Source organism: Mercenaria mercenaria, chromosome 8, assembly GCF_021730395.1.
Source record: "Mercenaria mercenaria strain notata chromosome 8, MADL_Memer_1, whole genome shotgun sequence".
In the NCBI taxonomy this organism is placed as follows: domain Eukaryota; kingdom Metazoa; phylum Mollusca; class Bivalvia; order Venerida; family Veneridae; genus Mercenaria; species Mercenaria mercenaria.
The window spans coordinates 29,517,090-29,545,088 of record NC_069368.1 but is presented as its reverse complement, the minus strand read 5'-3'; the positions used below and the strand labels follow the sequence as shown (position 1 = coordinate 29,545,088).

Sequence of the window (27,999 nt, the reverse complement as noted above, 5' to 3'; positions counted from 1 at the left end):
CATATCTGTACCTGGTAAGGATTTTTGTGGACAGCATTTTTTTTTTTTGAATTTCTTCCCTCTAATTTGTTGTTCTTGTCCTTTGGGCTTCAACAGTCAAGTTCTTTAAATTTTGCTCCCATGCTCTAATATAACCCTTCGACGTATATTGCCCTGCTTAGCGGAGCTCTTGTTTTTCTTGGTTTCAAAATTTTTCTACAGAATATGCAGAATTTTGATGCTACTCTCTAGGTAAAAATGTAGAAATGGCTTGATGTATGGAAAACCTTTACCTTTTTCACATAATTATATTGTACAAGTGGTGATAAAATGCTGCTGTCAGAAATTTTGAAATATATTTGATTTCAGTACATCAGTGAAAATCAGGCCAGTGCAGTATTATGCCATTATGTACTCAGATACTTATTGTTGATGAAAGAGACGATTGTTCACTATGTTAGTCCTGTAACTGGGTTTTTCATGTCCCGACCGTTAAAATAGGTGTGCATGTAGTGTAAGCCTTGTCTGTGTGTGTCTATTGCATCCATTATTTCGCCCATGCTTATGTGTTTGTGTGTACACAAAATCATGTCTGGTCTAAAACTTTGTTCTATATTGTCAGATTTTGAAGTATTTTGGCACAGATAACTACTTTTAACACCAGTTAACAGGATGTGTCATTTGTAAAATCCATACCATAAGCTCAAGGCCAAGGTCGCACTGAAGACCCCTACCCCTACTTTATAGGTCAAGGTCACAGAGGTCAAAGGTTTTACGTCATTTTTCGTGTCTGATCTATAACTTGTATGATCAATATCTTCGCTAGAATAAACATTCGTAGAACCTAGAAGACATTTTGTTGTAATGTGCCATAAAATACCCTACACCCCTAGCTAAATAGTTAAGGTCACCCTTATTTTTTACTGCGATTTTATACAAACAAATTAATATTCATATAACTTAGCACAACATCCACTATTACTAGATGATATGTCACATGTAGGACATAGAACTCTAGCTCAAAGGTCAAGGTCACATTTTGAGGTCAAAAATTTAACTTGAAGGTTAAAACTTTTGTATTTTTATGTATATAGATAGATATTCAAATAATATGATATATATTTGCCATAATGAGATAATATGTCAAGTGCAAGACCTAGACCCCAAGATCAAAGGTCAAGATCACACTTAGAGGTCAAAGAATTTATGTTATTATTCTTGTACGGTCTATAAATTTTATATGCCTACAAATATCTTGGTGCAAACTTTTGTCTTAACAAGACAATGCAGCATTTAATGATTTAAAGGTGAAATAAATATTTAATATGTTAATTTTTTCCAGTTCATTTCTTCAGTATACATGTTCTATTGCCAACATGCAATTATTCCCAAGACTTGCACTTTCATGTCCTTACATCACATAGCGAGTGCATCCGTGACTTGTGGGCACATTTCTTGTTATAAAATGTTCTTCTTCATTTTGCAAAAACCAAAATTATATTAATTATGTTTCATTCTGATGGTGTCTGGTTGGTAAGTGGAACTGTTTTTGATTTTAGTGCTTGATGTATATTTTTCTTAGAAATATTTCTGCCTATCATTATTTTGGCTTATAAAAATTCCGAAAAAATTTTTATCCAGGAAATTTAACAAAACTGCATCTTAGAATACCTTTGATATCCAAAGGAACGTAATAGAAAGAAGAATGCTCTTTGAAATGGATTTTAATGGATTTTTGATAATAGATTTAAAACACATCGATCTGTTGTTCCAGTTTCCAGTTTGAGTTCTTTCTAAGGATTTGTTATGATATTATATTCATTAAGTAATGCTCTCCACAAATAACCTTGTTACATAAAAGATAAATCAAACATGAGTTTCAGATGTATGAAAGTTTTCTTAGAACTATTTTTAGCTCACATGTCACTTTGTGACAAGGTGAGCTTTTGTGATCACGCAGCATCCGCCGTCCATCGTCTGTCCGTGCGTGCGTCCGTGCGTAAACTTTTGCTTGTGACCACTCTAGAGGTCACATTTTTCATGGGATCTTTATGAAAGTTGGTCAGAATGTTCATCTTGATGATATCTAGGTCAAGTTCGAAACAGGGTCACGTGCGGTCCAAAACTAGGTCAGTAGGTCTAAAAATAGAAAAACCTTGTGACCTCTCTAGAGGCCATATTTTTCAGTGGATCTTCATGAAAGTTGGTCAGAGGTCAAGTTCGAAACTGGGTCATATGCCATCAAAAACTAGGTCAGTAGGTCAAATAATAAAAAAACCTTGTGACCTCTCTAGAGGCCATATTTTTCATGGGATCTGTATGAAAGTTGGTCTGTATGTTCATCTTGATGATATCTAGGTCAGGTTCGAAACTGGGTCAACTGCGGTCCAAAACTAGGTCAGTAGGTCAAATAATAGAAAAACCTTGTGACCTCTGTAGAGGCCGTATTTTTCTTTGGATCTGCATGAAAATTGATCAGAATGTTCATCTTGATGATATCTAGGTCAAGTTCGAAACTGGGTCAACTGCGGTCAAAAACTAGATCAGTAGGTCAAGTAATAGAAAATCCTTGTGACCTGTCTAGAGGTCATATTTTTCATGGGATCTCCATGAAAATTGGTCAGAATGTTCATCTTGATGATATCTAGGTTAAGTTCGAAACTGGTTCATGTGCGGTCCAAAACTAGGTCAGTAGGTCAAATAATAGAAAAACCTTGTGTCCTCTCTAGAGGTCATATTTTTCATGGGATCTGCATGAAAATTGGTCAGAATGTTCATCTTGATAATATCTAGGAAAAGTTTGAAACTGGGTCATATGCGATCAAGAACTAGGTCAGTAGGTCAAATAATAAAACTTGTGACCACTCTAGTGGCCATTTTTTTCAATGGATTTCATGAAAATTGGTGAGATGTTCAACTTTGATGATATCTAGTAAGTTAAACTGGTTCACGTCCGGTCAAAATAGTTCCAGTAGTCTAAAAATAAAAAACCTTGTGACCTCTTCTGAGGCCTTTAATATTTTTGATTTAGTCTTCAGGGAAATATGGTGAGAATGTTCACCTTGATGATATCTAGGTTCAATACAAAATGGTCACAGAAATAAAAACTAGGTCATTATGTTAAAAAATAGCAAAACTTTTGACCTCTCTAGAGGCCATATTTTCAATGGATCTTTCATAAAATTGTCAGGATTTTTATCTGATTTATAATCTAGGTCAGTTCAGAACTAGGTCACATAAGTCAATAACTAATGCCCCACTATGTCAATAATAGAAAAAATGAGTCAAACTCAGTTCATGTATGGGACAGGTGAGCGATTCAGGACCATCATTCCTTTGTAAGTTTTTTAGACAGAGAAATACTAGAATTGTTGTTAACTCATTCATAAAAATTTTAAGTATCGATGAAGATGGGATGCAGCTTCAAATGATATAAGTATCACAGGATGAACAAAAATGTGCATTTAGTCTCGGGCTTGAACCAAGGACCCTTTCTTCACTTAAGGGTGGATGCTCTACTGACTGAATTAACCAGTTGCCATACACATATTCTTCTCAGATATGACTTAATGTATTCTGCGAAGTAAATCTGAAAAGTAGTTTTTTTTTCTCCATCTTCAGTTACTGGATGAAAATTCATGTATATATATTGATTAACTAGAATTTACTTATGTGTGTTTGTTCCAGTGTCGATCATATTTTGTCATTGTGCAATATCAAAATTTTAGATTATTTTTAGGGCTGGGACGATTTCAAAATTTAAAAACTGGTTAATCATTTGGTCGAAATCAGATCAAACCGGTTAATTGGTCGCCATATTGAAAATGCTGTTTTCTTTCCTGGTCAAGGTACTTCAAGAAGCTAACTTCATTAGAAACTTACCGACTTTATTGTTTGCAAGCAGTGTGACAATAAGTCATATTTTGGTGTATTTTATATTAAATATCACGACAAGGAAATTAGAGACTAGTGATTATGTTAAAGTTGATGTGTTTTTAAATTAGCAGAAAATATAATGTGGATCTATACATGTGCTGGTAAAGAAATGTATAAAGACAAAGTACGACTCATGATGTTTATTGTTTGAGAGTGATAATTGAAACTGGTTTCACCTAGTAATCAAATAGGGTCTGATTAACCGAGTAAACGTCCCGGTCCTTATTTTATTTAACCTTTAGCCTGCTGGCGGCAAGTGATTTTGTCTTGCAGGCTGATCATGGTCTGTACTGTTCGCTATTCAGTAAGTAAATTTTCTGTGAAATACCCCTTAGAATAGTAAGATTGGATGATGGACCAATCCATTTTAGAAACTTAGCAGGGTAAACGTTAATTGCAATAAATTTATACCTCATTTTGGTTCTGGGACGATCTGTGTATGAAAAGGATTGGAACCACTGCCTTACCCTTGCATGATGATAAGAGACAACTAATAGGGTCTTAACACTTGGTTTTGCTGTAACTCTGTGATTCCAGCAGGTATGCAAATTTTGATTCCATACCTCATGTTTTTATTTCTATGTAAATGAGATGTGAAACCAAAATTTGTAGTCTTGTTTGGCACCATATAACCTATACTGTGTTGGTGTGCCGTAAAACCCAAGTAAATAAATAAATAAATCATTTTTCAAATTGTTAATAATTAGAATGGTTTGTTGCAAGAGGAACTTTCAAGGATATTAAGGGCATATATCCTGCAAAGTTCTAATAGTTAAAGAATTAGCATTTAAGATTTGAGATACTGAAATAATTGCCAGTGTTTTTGCTAAAAGATTAAATTATTTTTGAGCTGTCCAAAAGCTGTACAATATATTTTTCAGTTTAGTTTCAGGGCAATGTTTGTGCAGATAAGATTAAGACATATCTATGTAGTTGTCTAGAACCAAGTATATTGTCCACATAGACACTTGATTTAAAGCTAATGTCAAAAGTTAAATGAGCCGCACCATGAGAAAACCAACATAGTGCATTTGCGAACAGCATGGATGCAGACCAGCCTGCGCAGTCTGGTCAGGATTCATGCTATTTGCTTTAAAAGCTTACTGCAATTAGAGAAACGGTTAGCGAATAGCATGGATCCTGACCAGACTGCCTGGATGCGCAGGCTGGTCTGAATCCATGCTGGTCGCAAATGCACTTTGTGGTTTTCTCATGGTGTGGCTCAAATTTTATAACTTGTGCATCTGTAAATATAATGCTTACTTTTTTTGCCATGCATTGTTTCAAAACTTCCATGTTCTTACTTATTAAGGTTAAAAGTAAATGTGCCAAATCTTTATTTTTGCAATTATACAATCATTTCCTCCATTTGTAACGCTTAAGTTGTTTATTTGGTATCAAGTTATTATTTTTTGAGCTTAGCTTACCCTATGTTATATTTTCTTATGTCCTTTCTGAGAAAATAAAAGACAAGTTATGGTGTTGTCTGTCTGCGCATCAACATTTTATGTTTCCAGACTCTTCAGTCAAAAATATGGTAGCTATAACTGTTTGATGACTCAGCACCTTGTTGAGGAGGATCAATATTGTTTTGGAAGTCAAAGGTCAGGTCAAGGTCAAGGTCACAGTGACCTTGACCCTGAGAATGGTTTCCAGTCTCTTAAATCATAAAGTTTATCAGCTATGCCTTTCAAACTTTACACAGTTAATATAGATATATATAGAACATAACAGGAAGATGCCTGTTGAAGGTCAGTGACTCAAAGGTCAAGGCCAAGGGGACCTGACTTAATTATCTCCTGCCAAAGCTGGAGGGACATTGTTTTGGTGTTGTCTGTCTGGCTGTTCCTCCGTCCGTCCATGCATGCATCCATGAAAAAGTCTCTAAGCTAGAATTATCAAACCATTCATTATTATCAGTTAGCACATGACCTTTGCTCACACATAGAATTATCCCCTCGACTTAAAATTAAAAAAATATTTCAGCTAGGAGCACAAAAACTCCCGTAATTATTTATCAGCATAATCTTTGCCCAAATATAATATTATCCCTCTTTACCAAATAAAAGTAGTTTTCCCTTTGATTGGATGATTTTGACTGTATCAAAATAACATATCGATAGATCTTCATGAAATTTTACACAAATGTAGATCACTATAGGGCAGTGGTGTACGTGCAGTTTTGATAGGATTCGGAGTTCTTGTCGTTTTATTATTTCAAAATCCATAACTTCGTCCATAACAAAGTAATCCAGTGATAGATCTTCATGAAACTTAAAGATAACTGAAGACCACAGTTTTTTCCCTTGATTTTGTGAAAAACTTTTGGCCATATCTTGAGCATGTCTGGAAAAAATTTTTTTTTAAATATATTCCCTTCATTCACAAAACAGCTTACCTGTTAAGGGATATAAATCCACTGAATTTTCTTTTTTTTTTTAAGACTTTTGTTAGAACATATAAAAGGCATGGCTTTCAAACTTTAATTTTAGGGACATCAGCCGACATGTCATACAACCCCCCCCCCACCCAACCCCTACCCACACACTTATTCCCCACTTTGCACAAAAATATACAGCACAATAACTATTTTTTTTTTAAGTAAATATAAAATCATGTGTAGGGAAAGGTCAGTAGTTTTCTAAGGGTCACAATGCATATTAGTTGTGCCATGAGAAAACCAACGAAGTTGCTTTGCGACCAGCATGGATCCAGACCAGCCTGCACATCCGCGCAGTCTGGTCAGGAGCCATGCTGTTCACTAACAGCTTCTCTAATTACAATAGGCTTTGAAAGCGAACAGCATGGATCCTGACCAGACTGCGCGGATGCGCAGGCTGGTCTGGATCCATGCTGGTCGCAAAGCCACTATGTTGGTTTTCCCATGGCACGGCTCATATTATTTATTACAAGTTCAACAACAGAAGGCTTGTAGTTGGGGTGTAAACCAAATTTAGGGATAGCTCTAGTTTAATGGTATTTTTATGGATCTGGAAAATGAGAGGAACGAGTAATGTATATGCATGCAAAGTATTTAACTGGTTGTTTTTATTTTCTTTTTATTATCTCATATAGTTTTATGAGATATTGTTGTAATGAGATGATACTGTTTTGTTTTGTTTGTAACTGGATTATAATATTAAAAAGATTATTTAAAATCAAGGTATTTAGTCAACTTGTTTATAGGAACATATAGTTACTCGTTTGGAAACACTGTTTAATCAACCACTCTGAAGTGGTACAAAATACTGGGGGTAACAATGCGAGATCTTGCAGGGACAATATACCTTACTAAGTCACAAAGCTTCACTTTCAAGAAATATTTAAAGGTATACTAGCCACTTTCATATTTGAAAACATGAATAATCATATTTGAAAACATGTATAATTTCTACTTATGATTTATACATACATAAAGTTAAATGTTCATGTACAGCTAAACAGGGTATAAATGTACAACCACTAAAAACATGGAAGTTTTTTTTAAGAAGCAACTGTTACTGCATGGCATCTATTTATGAATGTAGCTATACATACACAGTTATTTCGTAATTGAGCCACATCATGAGAAAACCAACATTGTGTGTTTGCGGATGCGCAGCTGGTGTGGATCCATGCTGGTCGCTAACGCACTATGTTGGTTTTCTCATGGTGCGGCTCATATATCTAATAGTGAAGTTAAATACAGTTGATAACAACATTCAACATTTGAAGTAAATATACAAGAATGAAACATTTTAGTGGAAGATAGGCATTGGACATCTTTAACCATTACATAATAAAGCGAGTTCTAATGACTATTTTGAATAGGTATCTCCTAAAAGCAGCACAGCTCCAAATATTAATTATTCAAATGGGACAAAGTTTCGTTGATGTGATGCTTTCGCAAATCCACAAAATTTAATCTCAACAAACAAGTCCAATTCATATGGTCTTCAAGAGAAACTAAAAATTTGCTGGGTAGTAATGTTTTTGCTAAAACTACAAAACTTAATGCACATGAAATTTAAAGATTCCACAGAATGACAGTTCTTTTAAATCTTAATAGTGCTTTCTTTGTAAGAAGTAAAATTGAATGTATCTGACCGGTATTTATTGATGGACTGGGATAGTCTGTGAAATACATGTATGCAAGAAAGTTTGCCAAGTGTTTGAAAAAGAGTAGATTTAGCCTAACCTGAAGCATGTCCCAACAATTATGTGTTATGCTGGCATACAGTTGTGTTCCTGCCCTTCTGTCTATCACACAGGTGCTTTTTAGCTCGCCTGAACAAAGGTTGCAGTTGTAAACACCATGAACATACCAACATACAACGAAAAGCTATGAATTCTAAACCACTCAAACAAAATATCTGGCAAGCTGATTTAGAACCATAGAAGCTTCTGGAATTTAATCTTGCATTATTTAATTTTATTTTGAAAACAAGAGCTGTTGTAACAAGATAACCCCTGTATCATGTCGAAGGTTCAAAATTTTCATTCTTTATGTTTTTACCTCGACATTCAGCCCAATGACCCCCAATCCAATTATAGCATTATCACTGACCACAAGCAGTTACGTTACGCAGTTGCATGGTCCTATTCATGGTTGTTATTTATCCTGAATAGGTTTTAGCTCTATATGGAAAATATCAAGTACATGGAGAGCTGATCGCCCTACTCGCCCCAGCGTCCTTGTCATCATCCACACCTTGGTTGAATTTCGATGCACTTTCACTTTATTTCTGTAACTAGTTTATGGATTTGCTTCAAACTTAAAATAGTTATTTCCCCTTACAACCCACATCATATGACACCAGCAATATAACTTTTGTACCATTACTTTATAAATAATCCACCTTTTTTACTTAGAATTTCAGGTTTATGTTTTGGTGCTTTTTCATTCTTTCTCCATTATAACTGTCATCAGTTTTATTCAAACATGCAGTCAATCTATTAAGCCCTAGACCAAAGCATTTCCAAGTTATAAAGCAGAAACAGTTTTCAGTTTAGACCTTAAACTTTGGCCAACCAACTCCAAAATCCAACCTACTGACCATAGACCATAAAATTGTGGTAAATATTTATTAAATTCAACCAAATTAACGTTGGTAGTCTGAATGTGCAACAAAGATTGCTAGCCTGAAATTATCATATACTATTATTAGACAATGTCTTTCACATTACTACACATAGGGACAGACACAGAAAACACAACCATTTTGATTGTCAATGTGACATGTATTTTTCCGAGTACATTAACTACAAACCACAGTATTCCCATTGTGAACATTTATCTAAACAGATACTTAGTATTTTAATTATATTGAATCTATCTTTACATTCATTGCTACTGGTCGAAACATAGTCATGTTTTGTGACAAAAAGTCATACTGACCTAAACTTTCGTACCTCCCTAAAACAGTGATAACTAAAATAGTCATATACAATTAAATAGCAACTGCTACAAATGTTTTCAACTCTTTTGAGTTATTGGATTAAATAATAAAACGACTATTGCCTTACAGATTTGGTTAATATGAGAATTTATCAACATCGACCACAGGCTTCACTCTCAGTCAATATCACTATTGACCGAGGCATAGACCCAAGGTCGATATAACTTTTCCCAGGTTGATAAATCCTAACACTGGCGCTCATGCACTTACTGGCAATCATTGTATAATCATGTTTAAGACCTATCGGAACCTATCTATCGATTTAAGCAGACTATAAAGGCTTGTTTTTCTTTACAACAGACCTAAGAAACGGAAATGGAATTTTAAATCAAACTTTCAAGTAAGTACTGATAAAAAGAAGAATGTTTTTCTCAAAAGCTCTTCAACAAACTATCACTAATAAACAAAAATATTCAATGACATTTCACATGCCTCATATTTTATGTGCAGTTCTCGGAGGATATAAAAATGATTTTTTTTCTCTGTGTCAAACAGCAGAACTGATTCTGCAAACTTTTTCCAACCTTGTGAAGTTTTAAATTTGTAAAACACTAGTACCAATCAATTCTTTTCTTATAGAAATAAGTCAAATAACTAAACTTTTTTTTTGGAATAATTTACTTCATTGTGTGAAATTTACACAGCAATGTCACCTTCTTAGATATTTTGTATCGATATTTACATTTTTTGAATTGTTTGCACCGAGATATTTTATGTCCCTTTTATGCAGCTGGCAACATTTAAATTTTCAGGCATTACAACAGACAGAAATTCTTTATATATAAAACTTGGGCGTTTTTAATTTAAATGTTGTAAACAATTCAGTTATTGCTTAGCAATATTTATAATGCATTTTAATTGTACATTCTTGAATATATATATAGTACAAAATATATACACTAACCTTTAACCTTTAGCCTGCTGGCGGCAATTGTATCTGCCTTTGCTACCAGTGCAGACCAAGATCAGCCTGCACATCCGTGCAGTCTGATCATGGTCTGCACTGTTCGCTATTCAGTCAGTAAATTTTCAGTGAACACCCCTTTGAATAATAAATGGTATTGCCCAAATTGAATGATGGACCAGTCCATTTTAGAAATTTAGCAGGCTAAGGGTTAAAGGAGCATACCTCCAAGTGAACAAAAATTTAACTTTTGAAGACATAGAATTATAGCAATGTATACGTAATTTTGAAATCAAAAGTCGGTAACTTTTAAGCTGATATTTTTTTAGTATGATAAAACGTACATTGATAAGTTCTTCTGTTTTAAATAAAAGCAGCATCTATTTCACATAATTATTCTGTTGCCTAACTTACCCTTTTGAAAGCTTCTGTACATATTTTTCAGTTTTTATAAACACACACTGACTAGAAATCAATGGGGGAAAAATTCTTACAAAAAAAAGCACTGCTAAATTCCTTAGACAGTCTGGAGGTATACCCCTTTTAATCTAGAAAAAATGTTTTCTTGCATTTTTTATTATAAATATCTTTAATAATCTATTAGAAATACAACAAGAGCTGTCAAAAGACAGCAATACTCGACTATTCAACAACCTTGTCAGCTGAATGAATATAAAAGTTGAAAAAGGGGCATAATTTGGTAAAAATGCAAAACAGATTTATGAAATGAGCCGTGCCATGAGAAAACCAACAGTGGCTTTGCGACCAGCATGGATCCAAACCAGCCTGCGCATCCGCGCAGTCTAGTCAGGATCCATGCTGTTCGCTAACAGTTTCTCCAATTCCAATAGGCTTTAAAAGCGAACAGCATGGATCCTGACCAGACTGCGTGGATGCGCAGGCTGGTCTGGATCCATGCTGGTCGCAAAGCCACTATGTTGGTTTTCTCATGGCACGGCTCAAATCTGTATAATGCATGTCAGACCATAGTGAAACAAGTGTGTGAAGTTTCAAACCATTCCAATTAGTGGTTACAGAGATACCAGCTTACATACAAAAACAACCAAACTGGGATGCCGATGCCTTAGAATTGACGAGTCCAATAGCTCTATCTATTCTTCAAATAGTTAAGCTGAAAATGTACACTGCAAACATAGCACGTTTTCCTACAGCATCATTTATTATTTTATGCACAACTATTTAAGAAATAATATATCTCATCCAGTGATTTGTCGTTGAATAAATCACTGCTTGGAGTTCAGATGCGAAGGAATTATATCACGAGGGCGTAGCCCGAGTGATATAATAATACGCATCTGAACGACAAGCAGTGATTTATTCAACGACAAATCACTGGATGAGATATATTATTTCGATTCTAACACGTTATAAAGGATTTTAAAGTACATCCTTGATGACATGCATTAAATATTTGCCCGTTTTCAATCGGTTTCTTTTCCAGCGCGCCGCTATGCCGCTGTAGACGCCGTGACGTAATAAATGTGACGTCAGAACAGTGATTTGTTGTATGATAATTCATTGCTTTCTTCCTTCTTTGTTTAATAGGAAAATGAATCGGATCGTGTTAGAATGTGTAATAATTTATGGCACATAATTATATGTATACTTCCTTACCTGTATTAGAGAACATTTTTGCATTACAAGTACATGTACTTTAAGTTCTCTCAATTTGTTTCAATGTCTCATTGTCTCTGACGTAAAAGTTTGCTGTTCTGGAGAAAAAAAACCCCAGCTATTCCATGTCAAGCATGAATTCTGCGATTTCCAATTGTCTAGATAAGATTTATAGAAAGACTGTTCTTTGGTTTCAATTTTTTGGGGTTGTTACAACCACGAAATAAACAAAAACTAATCCCTATTGAATATTAACCATTTCACAGTATAAGATGTCAGTCAGTTAACTCCAAAGATACATAAAAAGTGTAAAAAAAAAGCCAGTATAAAAGACAAATGGAGAAAAGTATAAATAAAAGAACTGGATCGAAAACTGTGGGAAAAAAAAGCCCAAACAAGGCAACAGATCAGCACATAAATCATTTCAAGAAATAACTGCTGTTTAAAGGTCAAATTTAATAAATGAGCCATGCCATGAGAAAACCAACATAGTGGGTTTGCGACCAGCATGGATCCAGACTAGACTGCGCGGACGCGCAGTCTGGTCAGGATCCATGCTGTTCGCTTTTAAAGCCTACTGCAATTAGACAAACCGTTAGCGAACAGCATGGATCCTGACCAGACTGCGCAGATGCGCTGGCTGGTCTGGATCCATGCTGGTCGCAAAGCCACTATGTTGGTTTTCCCATGGCACGGCTCAAATAATGAAGTCTTTGGCTAGTGAAATCCCTGATGAAGTAAGATTTTGAAAGATACAGTTATATACATGAAGCCTTCCTGGTGTTATCTCTATTTAGACATAGAGGATCTATGGTAATGTCTCGAAATAATTTGAAATCATTAGGCAAACAAGAAAATACATACAAGATGACATTTTGTTCATTGAGCTGTAACATTAAAAATATCTTTCCAATTTTATAGCGTCTCAGCAGCATATTAAATTCGTAAATAAAGTGTGTAAATAACAAGAAAAAAATTCTATTCTTTCTTTTAAGTTTCTTTAAATGCCTGCTTCTATTATTGACTTGATATATAATTGAGATTTGTCAGATTATGATAGAAGTTTGTGTCTTTTCTAGACAGTAACAGTGTTTATATTTATCAGTAGTAATTATAGCAACTGGCAAATAAAATATAAAATACAACCATAATGTTATAAATGCAACAGTTTTGTCCCCTCATATACTATTATGTATAAACTAACTTTGCTTACACAGTCATGTATTCAAGAGATCAAAATTTTGTTAAGTATATGTCACTTTCACCAGATAAATTTCATTCTGAACATAGTTTTTGTTTTGCGTATATTCATTAACAGTATCAAATCCCTTTCACTCATAAACAGTATATCATATAATAGCACAAACACAGTAAATATATACATTTAGTCCGATATAATAAACCTCATCCGAACATGTTCTCCAATTTAAACAAAAACTCCTCCATACATGTCCTTCGATTAAAAATATGAACTCTACTTTTCATGCTTTTTGTATGTATCAAGTACATCCTGCACATCATCTCTAGATCCCATGTAGACAGGACACCTTTCATGTATATCTGTTGGTTGAAGGTCAAGGATACGCTGTGTACCTGTTGTAGCAAGACCACCAGCCTGCTCCATAATGTAAGACATCGGGCTTGATTCATATAACAACCTCAACTGCAAAATAAAGGCACCAGCATATACATATATATATAAACCAGTATAATACATATATATATATAGACCAGTGTATAAAAAGTTTTTCAACAATATAAACTTTTTATACGTATCAATTTTTACAATAAAATACTGTGAAATCATTTTTATTCGTGTAGGACGAATTTTCGCGTATTTCGCGCTAGAACCGATGCGCGAATTTAAGACCGCGCTAATATTATTTTTTAATTCTATTTTTTCATTTATAAATTAAAAATGTGCGAATTAAAGCCCACGCCATGTAAAGCTCACGTTTGCGCGAAATTTCATGCCAGCGAATTTAAATGATTTCACAGTAGTTTGTTTTTAAAAGAACTAATATACAGTTGCTGTAAACCAATTAGCAATGAATTGCACTGATGTAATTCCCAGTAAATTAAACCAATTAGCAATGAATTGCACTGATGTAATTCCCAGTAAATTAAACCAATTAGCAATGAATTGCACTGATGTAATTCCCAGTAAATTACATTAATGCTTTCTCTCTGTCTAACGTCTGCACCACAGCATGGTCTAGTGTTTGTCCAATCTCAAATTTTGAGACATTTTCTAAACTTTAAATAATCTTGAAACATCTTTGATGGAGGTTTAACAAAACAGACTTGTTTCCAAAATGACATCATTCTGTTAAAGACGTCAACATAAAAGATTGAACAAAATCAGTCAATGTGTACCTTTCCTTTGGGAGCCTCTTTCGTTGCAGGGTACATGAAGATTCCACCATAGAGAAGAGTTCTATGTACATCTGCTACCATTGATCCAATATATCTACCAGCATACGGTTTCCCTGTCTACAGAAAACAAACAGAAATAACAAAACTTTAACTAGATATTTCGAGGGCTGAATGGAAAACTGCATGTCTTAACTCCTTCTTTATCACAAACTAGAATGTGTCTGTAGGACACAGGGTGTGTCCCCACTGGTACATTTGTCACAAATAAGCAGCAATAATTCAAATGTTTGCAGTCTTAAGGGGGTATAGCCTAAACAAACATTTTATGGATTCATTATTCTAGGCCATATACTTTTTGAGCTATGAGCATCACAAACAAAAAATCCACTATTTTGGCTATTTCAAGGGCCATAACTCTGTAATAAGCGCTATGATTCCCAAGAAGAATGCCAAGTGTGCAAGGTCACATCCTGATAAAGACTAAAGCAAGGTTTCATGAATTTACATCAAATACTTTTTGAGCTAGGCACATCATTAGGTGAAAATGTGCATTTTTGACTTTTTCAGGGGCCATAACTTTAAAAAAAGGGTGTGGAACCAGCCAAAAAATAAGAGGTGCGCAAGTTTATATCATGATAAAGACTCATGCAAGTTTTCATCCATTTATATCATATACTTTTTGAGCTAGGTGTGTCACAAGGTGAAAATGTGCATTTTTGACTATTTCAGGGGCAATAACTCTGGAAATAGGGGGTGGAGGCAGTCAAAAAATAGGAGGTGCACAAGTTTATATCATGATAAAGGCTCATGCAAGGTTTAATCAATTTATATGAAATACTTTTCGAGTTAGGTGCGTCACAAGGTGAAAATGTGCAATTTTGACTATTTCAGGGGCCACAACTCTGGAAATAGGGGGCAAACTCAGATGAAAAATAGAAGGTGCGCAAGTTCATATCATGATAAAGACTCATGCAAAGTTCTATCAATTTATATTAAATGCTTTTTGAGCTTGGCGCGTCACAAGGTGAAAATGTGTATTTTTGACTATTTCAGGGGCCATAACTCTTAAAATAGGGGGCAGAGCCAGATGTAAAATAGGAGGTGTGCAAGTTCATCGATGATTCCTGTCAGCAGATTTTCTGTTATACTCTTGAAAGAATTTTGGTCTTTACATGATTACCTTAGTTACTTCATACACAAAATTCGAGGGTTGAACAGAAAACTGTTGTAACTCATTAAATAATGAGTTAGACAGTTTTCCGTAGTAAAGAGTTACGACTGTTTTTTGTGCCCCCCCATGAGTGGTGAGGGCATACAGATTTGGTCTTGTCCGTGCATCCGGACGTCCGTCTGAAGTTCGTGACACGCCTAGCTCAAAAAGTATTTGATATAAATTTATAAAACCTTGCATGAGTCTCTATCATGATCTGAACTTGCACACCTCCTATTTTTCGTCTGGCTCCACCCCCTATTTCCAGAGTTATGGCCCCTGAAAAAGTAAAATATGCACATTTTCACCTTGTGACATGCCTAGCTTAAAAAGTATTTGATATAGATTCATGAAACCTTGCATGAGTCTTAGATGAACTAGAGCTATCACTGAAGGTGATGAATGTACCCCCCGCATGCACTGACACAGTACTTTGCAATTTGACGCAAACAAGATGGCATAATTATGTGGACTGTATGTATAAAAAGACTCTATGTATATAGTTTAGTAACCAAAAACAAAGTCCCATAACTCTGCAGAATATTTATCTAAATGAACGTAACATGCACCATGCACAAGTAGGGTTGGTACTGATCACTTATGTGAAGTTTCATTAAATTGGGTGCAAGGGTTCGGGAGATTTGGCATGCACAAGATTGCGTATGCAGACTGTATGTATATAGTATATTAACAAACAAGAGGGCCAAGATGGCCCTAGGTCGCTCACCTGAGAAACATACTATAACACTGTAAACATGTTTGACCTAGTGATTTCATGGAAACAAATATTCTGACCAATTTTCATTAAGATTGGACCAAAAATGTGGTCTCTTAAGTGTAAACAAGTATTTTCTTCAATTTGACCTAGTGACCTAGTTTTTCAGCCATGATGACCTACATTCGAACTTGACCTAGATTTGATCAAGGTAATCATTCTGACCAAATTTCATGAACCTCAATTGAAAAATACAGCCTCTATCACATACAAAACGTTTTTCTTTGATTTGTCCTAGCGAGCTAGTTTTTGACCCCAGATGACCCATATTCAAACTTGACCTTAATTTCATCAAGGCTATCATTCTGACCAAATTTCATGAAGATCAATTGAAAAATACAGTCTCTATCGCATACACAAGATTTTTCTTTGATTTGACCTAGTGACCTAGTTTTTGATCCCAGATGACCCATTTTCGAACTATTTCTAGATTTCATCAAGGCAATCATTCTGACTAAATTTTATGCATATCCAGTGTAAAATGCAGCCCCTATTGCATACACAAGGTTTTTCTTTAATTTGACCAGGTGACCTAGTTTTTGATACCAGATGACCCATATTCAAACTCGACCTAGATTTCATCCAGACAATCATTCTGATCAAATTTCATGAAGATCCGGTGTAAAATGCAGCCCCTATTGCATACACAAGGTCTTTCTTTGATTTGACCTAGTGACCTAGTTTTTGACCCCAGATGACCCATATTCGAACTTGACCTAGATTTCATCAAGGCAATCATTCTGACCAAAATTCATGAAGATCAATTGAAAAATACAGCCTCTATCGCATACACAAGGTTTTTCTTTGATTTGACCTAGTGACCTAGTTTTTGACCCCAGATGACCCATTTTCCAAATCGGCCTAGATTTCATCAAGGTAATCATTCTGACCAAAATTCATGAAGATCAATTGAAAAATACAGCCTCTATCGCATACACAAGTTTTTTCTTTGATTTGACCTAGTGACCTAGTTTTTGACCCCAGATGAACCATTTTCGAACTTTGCCTAGATTTCAACAAGGTAATCATTCTGACAAATTTTCATGAAGATCAGTTGAAAAATACAGCCTCTATCGCATACACAAGGTTTTTCTCTGATTTGACCTAGTTTTTGACCCCAGATGACCCATTTTCGAACTTGGCCTAGACTCCATCAAGGTAATCATTCTGACAAATTTTCATGAAGATCAGTTGAAAAATACAGCCTCTATCGCATACACAAAGTTTTTCTTTGATTTGACCTAGTGACCTAGTTTTTGACCCCAGATGACCCATTTTCAAACTTGGCCTAGATTTCATCAAGGTAATCATTCTGACAAAATTTCATGAAGATCAGTTGAAAAATACAGCCTCTATCGCATACACAAGCTAAATGTTGACAGACAACAGACAGACAGGCGATGGACATCGAGCGATCACAATAACTCACATGAGCTAAAAACAAAGTCCCATAACTGTGCAGAATTTTTTTCTAAAAGTACCTAACATGCACCATGCACAACTAGGGTTACTACTGATCACGTGCATTAAGTTTCATAAAATTGTGTGCATGGGTTCAGGAGATTAGGCGCGCACAAGATTGCATATGCAGACTGTATGTATATAGTATATTAACAAAAATCAAAGTCCCGTAACTCTGCAATTTTTTTTGCTGAAAGAACCTAACATGCACCATGCACAACTACTATTGTTACTGATCACTTGTGTGAAGTTTCATTAAATTGTGTCAGAAGGATGAGGAGAGTTGGTGCGCACTGTGTCTATGTATATAGTATAGTAACAAACAAGAGGGTCATGATGACCCTGGTTTGCTCACCTGGGTAATATGAGCTGCATATTTCAAATGTTAAACTGATGATTTTTAGAAATTTTTTGAAAGATTTTCCGATGTACAATCAAGTAACGGGCGGGGCCACTTTTAACCCGGGGGTCATGATTTGAACAAAGTTTGAAAAAGTCTACTAGGCAATGTTACATATCATATATCTAAGATCTAGGCCTTCTGGTTAATTTTTAGCAAATTTATGAAGATTTCCCTATGTACAATCAAGTAACCCCTGGGGGGGTCAAGATTTGAACAAATTTTGTAGAGGTCCACTAGGCAATGCTACATGTCAAATATCTAAGCTCTAGGCCTTCTGGTTTATTTTTAGCAAATTTTGAAGATTTGTCTATGTACAATCAAGTAACCCCATGGGGCGGGGTCAATTTGACCCCGGGGGTCATGATTTGAACAGATTTTGTAGTAGTCTACTAGGCAATGCTACAGGTCAAATATCTAAGATCTAAGCCTTCTGGTTTATTTTTAGAAAAATTTTGAAGATTTTCCTATGTAAAATCAAGTGACCCCTGGGGCGGGGTCAATTTTGACCCTGGGGGTCATGATTTGAACAAATTTTGTAGAGGTCCACTAGGCAATGCTACATGTCAAATATCTAAGCTCTAGGCCTACTGGTTTATTTTTTTACAAATTTTGAAGATTTTCCTATAGAAATCTATGTAAAATCAAGTGACCCCTGGGGTGGGGTCAATTTTGACCCCAGGGTCATGATTTGAACAACTTTAGTAGAGGTCCACTAGGCAATGCTACATGTCAAATATCTAAGCTCTAGGGCTTCTGGTTTTTGAGAAGAAGATTTTTTAAGATTTTCCTATGTAAAATCAAGTGACCCCTGGGGTGGGGTCAATTTTGACCCCGGGGGTCATGATTTGAACAAATCTGGTAGAGGTCCACTAGGCAATGCTTCACACCAAATATCTAAGCTCTAGGGCTTCTGGTTTTTGAGAAGAAGATTTTTAAAGTTTTTCCTTTCGGTTGCCATGGCAACCAGAGTTCTGCATGGAATTCAATTCTTTGAACATTTTTTGTAGAGCTTCACCCAAGAAACACTCCTGCGAAGTTTGGATGAAACTGGCCTAGCAGTTTATGAGGAGATGTTGTTTAAAGTAAAAGTTTACGGACGACGGATGCCAGACGGTGACTGACCAGAATAGCTCACCCTGAGCCTTTGGCTCTGGTGAGCTAAAAACAAAGTCCTGCAAAAAAATATTCTGAAAGGACCTAACATGCATCATGCACAACTACTGTTGTTACTGATCACTTTTGTGACGTTTCATTAAATTGTGTCAAGGGGATGAGGAGAGTTGGTGCGCACAAGATTGTGTCTATGGACGGTCAGACAGACAGACAACCTGAAACCAGTATACCCCCACTTACAACTTTGTTGTCGGGGGGTACAACAACTGTGACAAACTTCAAAGACAAGAAGAGCTTGCTCAACACTGCTGTCCCTTAGAATAACAGGACACAGAAAAAAACAACTGCTGACGAGCATACTCTTGGCTATGTCCATTTTTAGCAGAAACAGTACCTTATTTGGTACCTTCGTAGTTTTTTTCTTAACCCTGTAAATTCTTTGAATAAAATATAAAAGGTAGCATGTCTGCCTTTTCTTTCAATAAATAAACAAAATGTTTGCTAAGAGACACCTTATAAGACTGCAAAACATTCTTAACACGGACAGTATTTGGGCAAGCAATTTAACTCTTGATATTTTAAATTTGCGACCTATGTCAGGCCCTGTGAATGCAAATTTTACTATGTTATACATAAACTATACTCACTGTTGGGTATTTTTTGCTTTTAATGTATTCCTTGGTTGGTTCATTCCATGTGGCTTCATAACCTTCATTCAATGAGTAAATCTTCCCGCGTGACGGAATTTTCAGTTTACGCTGAGTCAACAGAAATTCTCCAATAGCCTGAAGGTAAAGATAATAAGAACATTCTTTTCTACTTTACTGCTTAAATAATTCAACCTTCAACAAACAGCATGAAATAATGTCTGAAGAGACACCTGGGATCTTCCTCCGCCATATTAACCTGAGAAGTCACCAAATGACCTATAATTGTGTCATGTGATGTTAAACCCAACAATTTATATACTGGTTACTGCACTTAAATCTACACTTGAATATAAGTGAACATTTAAGGGACTGTATAATCCTTTGTCTGAATGTCCAACCTTCAAGACAAATCAGTAATTTTCAATTTTTTTCTTAAAAGATTTTATTAATTTGTGATATTCTCAAAAGAAATCATAATTCCTTAAAGGCTAAAACAATACAAAGATTTCACTTGCCAAAAGGACTGGACGCTGTAGGGCTTGTCCCCATTACTCACATTATCTCCATGTGTTATAATTTGGAAATAAAATAATTATTAAATAAAACACTCATAAAAATCTATCAGACTAAGACTAAGTGGTTAAGGGATCAATACGTGAAACTGACAATTTTTTGTTGTTGAAAGAACTCCTCTGGAAACCTTGATATTAGACAGAGGGATAGACCCAAACTTGATAGGAAGTTGAAAATATAAATTTTTAAGTTCTTGCCTACTATTAGGAAACTCCTGAATGACAGAATATATGTGAATACTCCTGACTTTGTAAATTATTTCTAAATTAAAGTCCACATATAAATTTTATTTGGTATCTTAATTGGTAATCAAAGTACAATGGCAACACAGTAATATATGCAATCTAAGAGGAAATGTCAAAACTTACAGGATCCAACATAAATGAGTTTACACCATCTCCAGTAGATAACACAATCATTGTAGCACTGCCATACAATGCATAGCCTGCACACACTAACTTGTTACCTGGCAGCAGAACATCCTTTTCTTCAGGCTGACCTTTACCTTCCTGTTCATAAAAAGAAGACATTTTCAGATTTTTTGTTTTTGTTTGTAGATTGGAAGCAGTATATCCTTATATTTAACCCAACCTTTGTGTTCATTATATCTTTTCATGTTTTTGCTTGTTGCCTGGCAACAGTACTTCCTTACCTTTACCTTCCTGTTTATAAAGAGAAGACATTTTCATAGTTATTTTACTTGTTGCATGGCAACAGTGCATCCCTCTCTTCAACCTGGCTTTGACCTTTCTCCAAAGCTTTCAGAATTATTTTAGGGGCCTACTTTTTGCCTGTCAAAAGTAAGTCATTGCTCAAGCTTCTGCTCATTTCTTAGCAATAGTATGTCCTCCTCTTCAATATGATCTTAAGACTTCTTGTTCATAGAGACAAGACATTTTTATTATTTTACAGACTACCATCTCTTCAATCTGTCAATCCATCAAATTATTCAGGAGAAGAAGTTATTAAAAGGTATTTCTATTTTTAGCTTTAGTGGCCCCTGAAAGGGTCAAAGCACCTCATTTGAATAAATTTCAGACAGGACTTTATAATGATGTTTTAGACAAAGTTTGATGATAATCATCCAGCAAATCTTGAGAAGAAGTTGTATCAAGATTATTCTGCTGTTAGCTCAAGAGGACCCTTAAAGGGTCCTCATGGTCAAATTAAATGAACTGGTACCCACTGCTGAAAGGGTTTGTGGTGGGGAAGGGCAGTTGGGGTGACCCAGTGTTGGTACACAACTTCACATGTTGATAATAAATGTTCATGGAAAAATATGAAACAAGTTTAATGAAATTCTACCAACTGGTTAGTTTTTTATGTAAAAGTATGTGGATTTTTAAACAATTAAAGGGCAATAACTCTGAAGTCTCTAAAAAGATCCTGACGAAATTGTGTGTACACTACCATTCATTATGGTGTGATCTAAATTCAATTTAAGTTTCATAGTTCTAGGTCACATATGTCACAACTTACGAAGCAGAAATTACCATATTTATAGTACCCTATATAGTTAAGTGCTAGAAACTACTAAGGGCCATAACTCTGGTTACTTGGGCAATCTGACTGAAACTTGATGTGCTGCATTTCCCTATAGTAGTTAACAGGAATATGAAGTTTTATTCAAATATTCCAAACCACTTCCTAGATATGGATCTGGACAGACGGACGGAAAGACGGAAGGTAAAGCTATATCCCTCCGCCTTCAGTGGGGGTTAACAAAATTGGAGGAGGACCTTAAAATGATGCTACAGACCAAGCTGGATGAAGATCCATCAAGAGGTCATTGGGAAGGTGTTGAAAGGTTTAGTTTTGTTTTAGCTACAAGGAGCCAAGATAAACCATTTGAATGAACTTCATCAACGGAGAACCATGCCAGGATGCTACTGACCATATTTGGTGTAATTCTGACCAGTAGATTCAGGAGAAGATGTTTCAGTAAAATTGTTAAGGCAGGACGTATAATATGACTGCGGACAGATCCAGGATCATCCACTTAAAATACTAAAAACTCACCCTGAACAAAGTTCAGGTGAGCTAAAAAACAGAAAAAACATTCTTGCAATTTTAATCAATACATGCTATATATCCATATCCACAGAAAAGCAGATATTAATTACAATTAATATTATGTAAATTAACTCAAGCGAGTAACATGTAATGCAATATAGAACTGTTGTCAGAAATAAATTATATCACTGCAAGAAACTGCAGCTGCTGCTGAAATGTACATAATACACTTACATATCTGTATATTCCAAATATTGTACCAATAGAGACCAGACAATCTATGTTGGATGAACCATCTAGCGGGTCAAAGACTACCATATATTTTCCCTAAAAAATTAGAAGAAAAGAAAATATGAAACAGATGTAACTACATGTATATATATATCAAGTAGAGTATGCCCCCTCAATTACTAAGACACCCTCGACTGTGGGTTAGGTTGCCTGTGACCTTCACTTTACAAGGTACAGACCCCACTCTTGTGTGCATCACAATTTCTTATGACACTAAACATTTGTGTAAAGTTTCACTGGAATCCTTGAAGATACAACTGAGTCACAAAACATTTCTGACAGAAATGAAACTAACAAACAAATGAGCCACACCATGAGAAAACCGGCCAACATAGTGCATTTGCTACCAGCATCTGCACAGTCTGGTCAGGATCCATGCTGTTCGCTAACAGTTTCTATAATTGCAACAGGTTTTGAAAGCGAATAGCATGGATCCGACCTGACTGTGCGGATGTGCAGGCTCAGGTCTGGATCCATGCTGGTCGCAAATGCACTGTGTTGGTTTTCTCATGGTGCAGCTCAAATGTACATTTATTGTACAATTATACGAGAGTAACTTCCCTTTTAAGGCATCAAAATACAGGAAAATTCAAGATGCAAGAAATGCAAATTTCTAAATGCAAGAAAAAGCCACATTAAAAATTCTACAGAAAATCACAAATTACGATTCTGACAGGGCTACTGGCAAAAGAGATTATCTATGGTATAATTATACTTTTTTTTTTACATTATATAGCCTTGATGTTGAATAAGATTTCATTGTCAAGGTGTCAGATGTATATGAAAGCAACATGAATATAATTAATTTCTGCATACTTGCATGACATGCAAATGTTTTGTTAATTTCATTCTCTAGGTACCATATTTAATATAAATAACATGATGCAAGTAAATAACGTTTTATGTAATATTCATTCATTATTCATTTTTAAAACAAAGAAAACAACAAAAGAATTGACTCAATTGTTGAACAAATGTTTAAACAGAAAGTTACACTTGGTTTCGTAGAGGTTCTTTCTGCTGTTTCATTTTGATTAGAAACACATAATGGTAAATGTTCCGTTTTTATAAGTAACAGACATAAAGTGAAAAAGGGTATCTTGGCCAACATTTTTTATCACCTTTTTTTTTTACTTTATACAAGTGAATATAAACTACAAATCCAACTTTTAATGAACTTTAACACCCAAAGAACACCATTATATTGCCCATCTGGGCATTATTTCATCATGGTCAAGCACCTGAGTAGAAACACTGACCATTATATAGAGAGCCAGATGGACTGCTTATTCCAGGCCACATGAAAGAACTAGAGCTGCTTTTGAGAAAAGCGCATGTCAGACCCCACAACTGTCTAATCATCTAGATTGGCATTTCTTCTCCATTATGTATCTGAGTCAACTAAGTACCAAGACATGTATCACTGGCATCAGTATTTTCGGTTCAAGGGCCATAATTCCGAAGTGCTTGGGCCGATTTGGCTGGTTATCGAACTTGGCTGAGGACTCATTGGCAAACACATTTTGTTCAAGTTTTGTGAAGATCAGATGAGAAATGTTTACCTTAGAGTGCAGACAAGATTTGTGACAGACTGACAGACACACGCACAGACAGACTGGAGTAAATCAACATGTCTCCCACCAGAGTGGTGTGGGAGACATATTTCTATAACCTAAGCCAGATTTTGAACCCATGGTGGTAAGGGGCAAGTGTTTCAAAGTCAGCAACATTAACCACTATTTTGAAATAATATTTTTTAAAAAACCCATAAACAGGAAAAAACATAAGAGTACTAAACAGACACATATACATGTAAAATTCATTACACATTAAACAATGTTTTTGAATTAAGTTTAAATTTAATATGTAATAAATTTTACATGTATATGTGTCTGTTTAGTACTCTTATGTTTTTTCCTATTTATGGTTTTTATATATACTGCTATAGGAAATTCAGTATTCTTATATCCTAATCGTACTTAACTTGTTATCTGTTATTCACATTAATTTATGTAAAACTTAAAAACAGTATACGTTTTTTTTTCCGCCATTCAACGTAAAGTTAACTTCATGACGTCACGTCCGTTGTTTTATTATGTATTTATCCTGATGAAGGCGTAAGCGCCGAAACGTTGATAAATTTAAAGATAAATATTCACGTGACTTGTTGAATTTTACCATCGAAATAATATTTTGACATGCAAAATACCAAAGTTCAGTTTTGAAAATGAAATTTCTGAATGTCAAATACCACATCACAGCGAAATTTTCTTTAAAAGCTTATAGTACATCAAAATGATGCCAAAATACTTGTTTAACTTACAGTCTCAAAAAGTGTTTCATAAAATAAAAAAAGAGAGGTAAGTCAGTCCTGATCATGCACTCTTCTGCTTCATATGTAACTTACAGGACTGGTGTCAAACTTGGTAATTTTAGAATGTCATAAAACTTAGTAAAAATTGCTAATAAATCTCACAGAACACAATGTACATGTACTAATTCATTTGTGACCTAATAATTTCTTTAACAAAAAGTGTTCTCACTGACCATGGAACCTCTTTTTTTTTTAGTTCGAGCTGCTATAATACAACTTCATGCCTAGTTTGATGAAAATTTAAGAACAAACAGTTTAATGTTAGCATTAGTTCAGTGATACAGTTTCTGTTCTCTATTGACGTGCACCTTTGTTTCATGCAAAATTAATTATGCCAAATTCAGATCTGAGAATTATGACATTTTCATACCAAACTAGCAGAGTAATATTCATGTGGCTGCTCAAGCCAGATGGCAGTTAGCTGACTGGCTGTTTATGGCAAGTGGCTGTTTAATACATGTGGTCACTAAAACATGTTTAACTGTACAGGTGACATCAAGCTTTATCTGTGGGAGAAAGACCCAAGGTGCTCTTATTAATATTACTTCAGCCTGGGTTACTAAGAACCACCGACCTTCCGTAAGCCAGTTGCAAGGCTTCATCACAGGAAAGAATTCTACACACAATTTTGGAGGTTTCAAATCTACAATGGTGCGGGGGCCAGTGATTCATAGTTAACTACTTTAATGAACCCTCAGATAAGAAGGCCCTTTTGTAGAGTAACATTAAAACAATTACAAGTAAAATTTTGATGCTGAGCATCAAGTCGCCGGAGAGCTGTCGGCTAAAATTTTGAAGATTGGATCAGAAAAATGGCTGCAGTAGTATATTCTAAATATAAGCAGCGTGACGTAGACACAGGTAAAGACTCAGCCAGTCAGTGCTCGCTGGAAATCTCTAGCAGTCGTTAATTATTTACGGCAGAATAGGATAGGGATAAGTTCTTTATACATTTTTCCTATTTTCCTAAAAATACTATCTTTTGAAATAATAAAAATCTTATTCAGTTTTCAGCTCCTAATTCCTTTATGTAAGCAGCTCATTAACTGCCCTATATTTCTTTTATTTACAATATCATTTTTTCATTGTCACATTTTAATAACTTCTCTTTACCAGTGGCAGAATCCTAAAGCGTATCAAATATAGTCACCGGTTCCTACCGGCGACTAATGAAGTACTAAGAGTAGCATGGGGATTGCAAGGTCAGTATTACTACCACTGCAGATTTGGTAAATTTCATGTCCTTTTTATTTTTCAAATCAACAACAGAGTTATTAGCACTGTTAAGAATTCATGCTTTGAAATTTTACTGCTTTGGAAGAAACCGGTAAAACTTCTTAAACTTCAAAGAGTTTTGAAACTGTGTGCAGTTCCGATCACAAATATTACTGAAAATAAAATCTTCATGAATGTTACCTAATCTGCAGTACATCTAAACCATTGTCAATCATAGGTAAAATCGTTCAACCCGTAACCATGTCAATAAAGTTAGAACTATTAACCTTCAGCCTGCTAGCAGAAAGTGGTTTTGCCTTTGCGACCAGAACAGACCAGTGTGTGTTCGGGTTTAATGTCTTTTTCAAAAAAATTTCCGTCATATAAACGACGGCAGAACAGACCAAGATCAGCCCGCATGGATGGTCTGCACTGTTCGCTGTTCAGTCAGTAAATTTTCAGTGAAAACCCCTCCAAGTAATAAATGGTACTGCCAAAATTGAAAGATAGACAAGTCCATTTTAGAAATTTAGCAGGGTAAAGGTTAACACAAATATTGTTATACTAGCCTGATTACTTACAACGGATAAAACAAAAAGAAACAAAATACATACGCTACTCTCTCCGGCTGGTCCATTGTTCTACATAAGCAAGCATACATTTAAGCTTAAAGACAATAGCACACCCATTAACTGGCTGTGAAGGAATCAGTTTGTAAATAAATATTTTTTTTTGAAAATGTTCTAAAATTCCTCAAAGTTTATTTCTGGTAATGTTAGTAAATATAAAACTTCCTGAAACATCAAACAGTTAAATCTACGGCTTAACGTACCCTTTTCAATATCATGTTACAAAAATACGCGCACAATCATGTCTTCATTTATAAACAAACCAAAATCTTTATTGAAAAAAAAATGTAATTACAAGGACGAACAACATTGTTGTCCTGCCAAACTGAAGAGAACAAAATTATATATCTGAGAAGAAGCAACAGTTTTGTGAATGTTAACTTTTTGTTCTCAATAATTCTGAAGATAATGATTTCTTTCACTAGATTTAGTTGGCACAGTGGTGTGTTTCTTCAGATGTTTTTACACATAATTTCCTGTGATTTTGCTGTAGTCAGACTAAAAACATTATTTTGATGAATTATGAGCATGATTTTACTACTGAGACATTTGTACAAGAGCTGTCACAGGAGACAGCGTGCTCGACTATTTCGATGCTGGATAGTGAAACTGGGCACATCTGAGAAAACTGGAGCTGTCACTGGAGACAGCATGCTCGACTATTTCGATGCTGGATAGTGAAACTGGGCACATCTGAGAAAACTGGAGCTGTCACAGGAGACAGCGTGCTCGACTATTTCGATGCTGGATAGTGAAACTGGGCACATCTGAGAAAACTGGAGCTGTCACTGGAGTGTTTATTAACTCCAATAGTGGGTGAAGATATTGCACAATAGCCTGAGTCTGTGTCAAAAATATTAAGTAATAAGAGAAGTACAGATAAAGTGTATCAAAACACTATACAAGTACAGCCTAAGCAAAAAGGGGGCATAATTAATTAAATATTGGTGCAAGAGTTATGCATCTTGTATCATATGATGTGGGTGATGATGTGGAACAACTACTTCAAGTTTGAATCAAATGC

The 27,999-nt window shown here is 35.3% G+C and overlaps 1 protein-coding gene across 2 annotated transcripts in view; it reads right to left on the bottom strand.

Moving 5' to 3' along the window:
- Positions 1 to 9,114: 9,114 nt before the first annotated feature.
- Positions 9,115 to 27,999, bottom strand: part of LOC123566692 (fructose-1,6-bisphosphatase 1-like) — a 33,177-nt gene continuing 14,292 nt past the window's right edge. Inside the window, exons 3-8 of one of the 2 annotated variants that reach the window (XM_045361000.2) lie at positions 26,961 to 26,987; positions 22,701 to 22,793; positions 20,822 to 20,962; positions 19,878 to 20,015; positions 14,269 to 14,385; positions 9,115 to 13,555 (exon numbers count right to left, since the gene is read on the bottom strand). In XM_045361000.2, the coding sequence (XP_045216935.2) occupies positions 13,367 to 13,555; positions 14,269 to 14,385; positions 19,878 to 20,015; positions 20,822 to 20,962; positions 22,701 to 22,793; positions 26,961 to 26,987 (705 nt within the window). In that variant the 3' untranslated portion in view covers positions 9,115 to 13,366. The remainder of the gene's footprint in view (positions 13,556 to 14,268; positions 14,386 to 19,877; positions 20,016 to 20,821; positions 20,963 to 22,700; positions 22,794 to 26,960; positions 26,988 to 27,999) is intronic. The other variant, XM_045361001.2, reaches the window with a different exon arrangement.